The following is a 7,676-nucleotide window of genomic DNA, read 5'->3' on the forward strand; positions in this document are numbered from 1 at the left end:
AGTTGGGGAGCAGAAAGAGATGAGAACGAACAGGTAGGCATGGACCATCTACTGTTCCTTGTATACTGTGTTAAGGAGGTTTACAAATTATTCTCAGCTCAGTGGGGAGCTCTGTAGTGGCAGTGACATCATCTGTCTTGTACTTTTAAAAGATAACTTTGTAAAGAGATAAGACAAGAGATGGGAATGATTTGAGTTAGGTGGTAGCAATGGAGATGTGGAGAGAAGTGAATGAATTTGAGATCTCTGTAAGAATCTGTAAGGCCAAAGACTGGTACACTATATTCAAAGCAAAATCCCTTTCTGCTTTGAGCAGCTCAGTAGACATAGATGCCTTTTACAGCATTAGAAAAGATGAAAGGAAAAGACTTTGAGTTATGTTTTGAATTCCTTTATCGTATGTTTTCAGTCACTTTTTTTGTTACTTGGTAGATAATTTGTAAGATTCTGTGATTAAATGCTAGTGTAGGATTCAGGATATTAAAGAAATGTTCTTGTCTCATAAAGTAATTGAGGGTAAACATGATATGACAATTGATGAAATACTTGAAGCATTTCTTCTAATGAGGTAATCTACTGAAAGATTGGAACGTTCATTGTATTTTACATGTGTTTTACTCTAGCCGTGTAGGACGCTCCAAACAAGCAGCTACTAAGGAAAATGATTCAAGTGAAGAAGTAGATGTGTTTCAGGGTAGCTCTCCTGTCAATGATGATATTCCACAGGAAGAAACAGAGGAGGAGGAAGTTTCTACAGTAAATGTATGTGTTCAAAGTTTCTTTGAGTGGTGTGGTATATAAAAACAGTAAATGTTTGGTTAGATCATTTAGTACTTGTCTAATTCTAAGTATTTATATATTTTTCTTCATTAGTTTATAGCATCGTTTCATCTACCAGGTTGGATAATGGAGAAACATCTCTTATGGAAACCCGAAACTAAGCAAATAGGTGTAGCTTAGTGAGAATGTAAATGTCAAGTCTGAACTGAATGTATAGCATTCTAATATTGACACTTTAAGCGTTTAAGTTGTACCTTGATTTTAGGGCACTGATACGCATTAAGTATACTACTGTTTATATTTTACGACTCTGTTTGGTATTTCTATTTGGGTTTCATAATAGAAATTAGAAGTTAGTTACACAGAATAAAATCAGCCTTTGGAATTGAAGTTTGAGCTGACTGAGAATTCATAAAATTGGTAATACATACTTATTTTGCAAAGTAGGGATGTGTTACTTCCTGACTTTTTTGTTTTTGTTTTTGAGACAGAGTCTCACTCTGTGGCCCAGGCTGGAGTGCAGTGGCACACGATTTGGGCTCACTGCAACCTCCGCCTCCCAGATTCAAGCAATTCTCCTGCCTCAGCCTCCAAAGTAGTTGAGATTACAGGCCAGTGCTACCATGCCTGACTAGTTTTTGTATTTTTAGTAGAGATAGAATTTTACCATGTTGGTCAGGCTGATCTCGAACTCCTGACCTCAAGTTATCTGCCTGCCTCGGCCTCCAAAGTGCTGGGATTACAGGCATGAGCTGCTGCACCCAGCACTTCTTGACTTTCAAAGTAATAAATAAATTACTTTACCAGTTAATACAACTCAGATATTTCTTTTATGAAAAAATATAATACATTTAAGTAGAAGCTCTTTTCCCATCTTTGTTTGAGAAACCCAAGTTCTATAATCAAGTCTCAGAATTGGTCTCTACTGTTCTGTCGTATTTAATGGAATCAGAACTCCTATCTGTACCAGGATTCATGTTTGTGAATAAGTGAGTTAAGTACACAGGAAAATATGCTTAATTGTGGTCTCAAATTAATTTGGCTTGTTTCTTAAAGGGTTTTGGGGGGACATCAAAGTAAGCAAGGCTGAAGAGTCAGTAACGATTGATGTCTTCACCAGAGAAAACTACATAGTAAATTAAAACCCTTTTTTATATTCCTATTGTTAATATTGACATTTTTTGAACTAAAGTTTTATGCTTTCATTAGTGCCTGCCAGCAAATGATAATATGTTTAAATTTTAGGTTATTTTACTGTATTGATAATTGTTAAGATTCAAGCTCAGTAACTACTTTCCCAGAAAGATAATGTAAGTTCATAAATGTGAAATGTTTTCATTTACCACAGGAAACATAAGTAGAAAGATGATTAATCTGTTTGAGTTATTTTTCTTTCTGTAGACATTGACTTCTGTGATAGAAAAGTAAAATAGTTTTTTTCTTTTGCTGTTCTGGGAAAGTTTGTGACCATGTAAGGGTTCAAATATTATAGAGGTCTGAATATGTGATGCCAGGGCAGAAAGTAAGGATAAAAAAGTTTCAGGGAAAGGAAAGCAAAGAAAATCAGGAACAAACGAGAATAAAGATTGGTTAAAAATGATTACTGCATGTCTTATGCACATATACCCATTTTAATTAAGCATCTGGTGACTTTCCTTTTAAGGTACGGCGGCGAAGTGCTAAAAGGGAACGGCGATGAACAAATGTAATTAATAACTTTCTCTGTGAAAGCTTTGGAAAAATCTTTTTTTTTTTTTTTTTGGTCAAACTTGAGGCTGAATAAAGCCTTTGATGCACAAAATGGGACTGCTGAAGAGTGGACAGTTGGACCTTACTTTGGTGACCCCATACAATTTGTGGTCACATGCTTTAGCCATACGCATGATAACCTTGACTATGGAGTCTTGTGAAAGTGTAATGTGCGATGGCTGTGTAGACATAAAGAAGAAACTTGTAAATATCTTTTTTCTTTTTTTAATGTTTCTGACTTCTGAAGTGCTTGTATAGCTTTTATCTGCGGCTTTAAACTGACAGTACCCAACTGTTTATTGGATCTATTGATTTGAAAAGAATTTGTTAGGATAGATCTTAAGCAGTAATCTGTCAGTGTTTGTATTTGTATTCTCTGCAATTTTACTGTGAAAAATTTTTTTTTCAACAATTGGTGTCATTTTCTTGATGTCACTATTTGTTGGAGAGTTAAATGGTCTCTTCCCCTTGTGTATCTTACCTAGTGTTTACTCCTGGGCACCCTTAATCTTCAGAGGTGCTAAATTGTTTGCCATTACACCGGAACGATGCCTCTGATAGGAGGACAACCATGCAAATTGTGAAATAGTCCTGAAGTTCTCGGATTACTGTACACCTCAGTATTCATTGGTCCCAGAATTTTCTGGCCTTTCATGGCAATGAAAATTTTAAGAAGAAAGATTTAAAGTATTTTAATTTTAAAGAGTGTGTTATAAAATAATGTACTGAATTCTTTATCCCATTTTATCATCCTTTCAGTTTTTATTAATCTACTGTATCAATAAAATTCTGTAATTTGAATGAGTTTTTAATAGTCTAGAATGTTATTGTGTATAGATATTTCCTCTTGAACATTATGTTCAAAAAATGCAAATTACACTATAATATAAAACCTGATATATACACATTAGAAAAATTCCAGTTCTCCATAACAGTGTAAAGTTAATCAGAAAGAAAAAATTTTATTGATGCAGTGTGTCTTTATAAAGCTGTTCTTGAAAGCCAAGTGTTTTGTATTTTATAGTGAGTTGCATGTTTATGAAAAAAAGTGCTGAAAATGGGATGTGCTCTTTTCTGTAAATTCATATTTAGCCATAGTATATGATAGATTGCCCCATAACATAGTTTTTCATCAAGAGTTTATTATTGTACTTTATTTTGGAGCCAAAAAATTGATTCTGGGGGGTGGGGCAGGGTAGAAGTGGTATATCCAACTATATCAGCTACTGTAGTTGTCACAGTCTTGTGAACTTTGAATGAAATTCCACTTTGTCCAGATTGGGAGAAGTGGAAATTTATTTGAATTTAGAGCAGGTCTTTTTTTTCCTTCATTGTAATCTGCAAAATACAGAAATAAATTACTTAAGGCGGTATCCTTTGTACAGTTGTATAAACTGTATTTTGAACCAAAACATGTAGGTTACTACTTAATGCTTACCTAAATTCATTTTAGTATTTTAGGTGCTGTTATGTTTTTTCATGGTTAACACCAGAGGAAAATAAAAATCATATTCTAACTTATTAAATTTATCACATTGAATAGTGGAACATTTTCATATGATACACCATTATGTTTAAGGTATATTTCCAAGATTGGTTATAATAGATGGAGCATATAATAAAGAAGCTACTATTTTGGAAAATGACATTTTACTATTTGCCAATGTATACTGCAGTTGATGTGATTATTTTTATTTTAAAGATTTGTTCCTGTTTATGAAACAGCCATTTATTTTTAAAAAAGTGTTTTGAATTGTGTCTTAATCTCTCCATATTTAACTATTCTTCATTTACAACAATACTGACACCAGTAATTATGAGAGGCTGTCATATATCAAAAGCAGCTCAGGTTGGATCAAGATACATTGGTTTTGAAATGGTTCCTTAGCTCGGTTTTCCCAAACACATAATTTCTGTTTCAGCAGTACAAAGGCATGTTTTAAAATCTATAACATAAAGAATAAGGAATAGCTTTGTATTTTTGTCATTGATTAAATTGCACCGGAAATGTTTATGGAAATATATCATTAAGAACATTTTATAAAACATACGAAAAAATGATTGTGAAGGATTTTTATTTGCATGATCATAGTTAACCAAATTTCGTTGCACATTTTTGTAATGCTGTACAGCAGTTCACAAAAAAATGTTCATTGTAGATTTTGTTATGTTCAATGCCAATGAGTCTGTAATTTTACAACCTGTCTGTTCTTTTTTTGGGTGGATTATGGTGTAAATTTTTCTTTTTTTTTTTTTTGGTAGAGAAATAGGTGCAATAATCAAAGTTTTGATGTCTCGAGTCTCCATCTTAGGGGATTATCTTACGTTTAAACTTAACATTTCATGTATTAACATTTCATGTACTAACATTTATAGAAGCCACATACTTTACAATAAAATTAAGTGTGTATAAAACATTAATTGCTAACAATTGTTAGCAGACTATTCAGTGATAATGTTCGTTTTGAAAATATGTACTGTATAACATTAAGAAAATATTTAACTCCCTGTAACAAGCTCCATTATGAAAATCTTATTCCTCAGTGAGGTTATCTTGCTGCACTCTGTAGCAAATTTGTTTAATCCACATTATAATAAAATTTCTTGCTGCAGTGCAACAGGAAGCTTTTTCAGTGATCTCCACTGTATATGTAAATTACAAATGTGGCTGTAAAACTTATTCCAGGTATTAAAGGTTAAATTACTTTCTATATCTTCTTATAACTTGTAAGTTTGATTTTTAAGATTTCATTTTGTCCACTTGTAAGAATGTCAGGAATTTAATTTGTTTAAATTAGGCATATCTCTGCCACCACATAGTATTATGTCACCATAATGAACAATTGATATTTAAATAGATAACCAATTTTCAGACACATTTTTAGATTTCTGTGAAGTTGAATAAACATGAAAGCTAATATGAGTGTATTATTTTGTTTATGTAAATCAACATATATATTTAAATACTAAATGGAGAAAGGCACATTTGATGATTTTTAATTTTGGAGCCTTTGTTTCATGAAGTGGAAACACGTCTCAGTAACTTTTTCCAAACCTTTTGTTTAAACTTCTCTTGCAAAATGTTGGCAGACAGAGGTTTTTTAAGTATTATTTAAGTTAAATAATTGCGTAACTGAACCAAATAAATGTATAATATAAACTTTAAAAATAAGCACTAAATAAATAAGTTGCCAGTCGCAGTTTTATTAATTCATTTGGCAAACATTTATTAGGTGCCTACTATGTGCCAGGCACTCAAAAATTTTACTCAGTTTTGCGGAGGATAAAGTGTGATCAAGATAGAATAAGTCCCTGCTTTTGTGGTACTTTCATTATATTAGAGGTGGGTGAATAAGCAAAAAAAAAAAAAAAAATATATATATATATATATATATAATGTCAGATTGTGAACAATGCAGTGAAAAAAAGGAAAAGCAGGATAGAAAGTACTAATGATAGATGGAGAGATTATTTTATATACTTTGAAACATACAGTTTAGGATTGTTATATGTTCATGATGAAGTGATATGGTTTGTAATTTAAAATGTCACTTGGTATCTTTATGAATATTTTTAATCTACTTTGCTTGATATTAATGTAGCCATATCAGTTTTGTTTTAGCTATTGTTTGCATGATAAAATTTTTCCTTTTATTTTCAACATATTTACGTTCTCATGGTTAAAATGTGTATCATGTAAACATATTATACTTGGATTTTGTTCTTTCGTCTGAGAGTCTTTGTTCTTTAATAGTGTTTAAGCTCTAGTGTAGTTGCTTATATAGTTGATTTTAAATCTACCATTTTGCTATTTATTTTCTTTTATGCCAGTCTCTCCTTTATTTTCTCCTTTCCTGCCGCCTTCTGGCTCAGTTAAGTGCTTTTTATTATTCTCTCTCTTCCATTAGCTTTTTAGTTAAACCTGATTGTGTTATTTTAGAAATACAGTTTTTATGTTTGGCTTATTATAGTCTGTGATTGCTTTTGCCACCATCAGAACAATGCAAAAAGTTTAAAACAATTCAGCTGTATCTGCCTCTCGATCCTTTGTGCTAAAGTTGTCTATTTTCAGTATAAAAATGCCACAATATCTTTGTTGAATAGTCCATGTTCTCATATTTACTCATAGATTTTCTGTTTTCGCTCTGTTCTTTTTTTAAGAATCGTTTTGTGCTATCATGTTAGTTCATTTTTCTTTTTTTTTTTTTTTAATGTCTTGTTTTCAGCAGTTTGACTATGGTATGCCTAGGTATGCTTTTCATTTTATTTAATTTGCTTGGGATTTACTGACCAGTTGTATCTGCAGGTTGATGTCTTTCATCAGTTTTGAAACATTTTTGGCTGTTACCTCTTCACATATTCTACACTATTTTCTCTTTCTGACATTCCAGTTATAAATGTGTTAGACTACTTGTATCCCATCTGCCTTTAAGTGTGTTTTCTATTCTTTCCACTCTCTTTTTCTCTCTGTGCTTCATTTTGTGTATTTCTGTTGATCCATCTTCAGATTTCTTTTGCTATGTCTGTTCTTCCTGTTAACTTTTCAATTAGTTATTAATTTCAAATATTGTATTTTTTAGGCCAGTGTGGTGGCTCACACCTGTCATCCCAGCACTTTGGGTGGCTGAGGTGGGTGGACCACTTGAGGTCAGGAGTTCAAGACAAGCCTGGCCAATGTGGTGAAACCCTGTCTCTACTAAAAATAAAAAATTAGCCGGGTGTGGTGGTGGGTGCCTATAATCCTAGATACTCAGGAGGCTGAGGCGGAAGAATTGCTTGAACCTGGGAGCCAGAGGTTGCAGTGAGCTGAGATCATCACACAGTGCACTGCACTCCAGCCTGGGGGACAGAGTGAGACTCTGTCTTTAAAAAAAAAAAAAGTATTTTTCAGTTCTAGAATGTCCAGTTAATAATATTTTATAGATTTCAGTTCTCTGTTGAAAGTCTCTTTTTACTCATCTTTTCCTCTTTTCTCTTAATTATATAGTCTAAATCTGTATGAATTAACTACAACATCTCAGTCCTTTGTGGATCTCGTTCTTTTAACTGTTTTTTCTATTGAACATCAATCAAAATTTTCCTGGTCACATTTTTTCCTTCCGCTTATGGATCTTGTAACTTTTTTCTTATTTGAGGACATTGAATTA

General features: G+C 32.6%; 1 protein-coding gene across 7 annotated transcripts in view; it reads left to right on the plus strand.

Annotated features, from left to right (window-relative positions):
• PDS5B (PDS5 cohesin associated factor B) overlaps positions 1-3,330 on the plus strand; it is a 180,887-nt gene extending 177,557 nt beyond the window's left edge. For all 7 annotated transcript variants that reach the window (XM_007960096.3, XM_007960102.3, XM_007960100.3 and 4 more), the window contains 2 exons: positions 624-762; positions 2,444-3,330. In XM_007960096.3, the coding sequence (XP_007958287.1) occupies positions 624-762; positions 2,444-2,479 (175 nt within the window). In that variant the 3' untranslated portion in view covers positions 2,480-3,330. The remainder of the gene's footprint in view (positions 1-623; positions 763-2,443) is intronic.
• The last annotated feature ends 4,346 nt before the right edge of the window (positions 3,331-7,676 follow it).

This window comes from Chlorocebus sabaeus, chromosome 3 (genome assembly GCF_047675955.1).
Source record: "Chlorocebus sabaeus isolate Y175 chromosome 3, mChlSab1.0.hap1, whole genome shotgun sequence".
In the NCBI taxonomy this organism is placed as follows: Eukaryota; Metazoa; Chordata; class Mammalia; order Primates; family Cercopithecidae; genus Chlorocebus; species Chlorocebus sabaeus.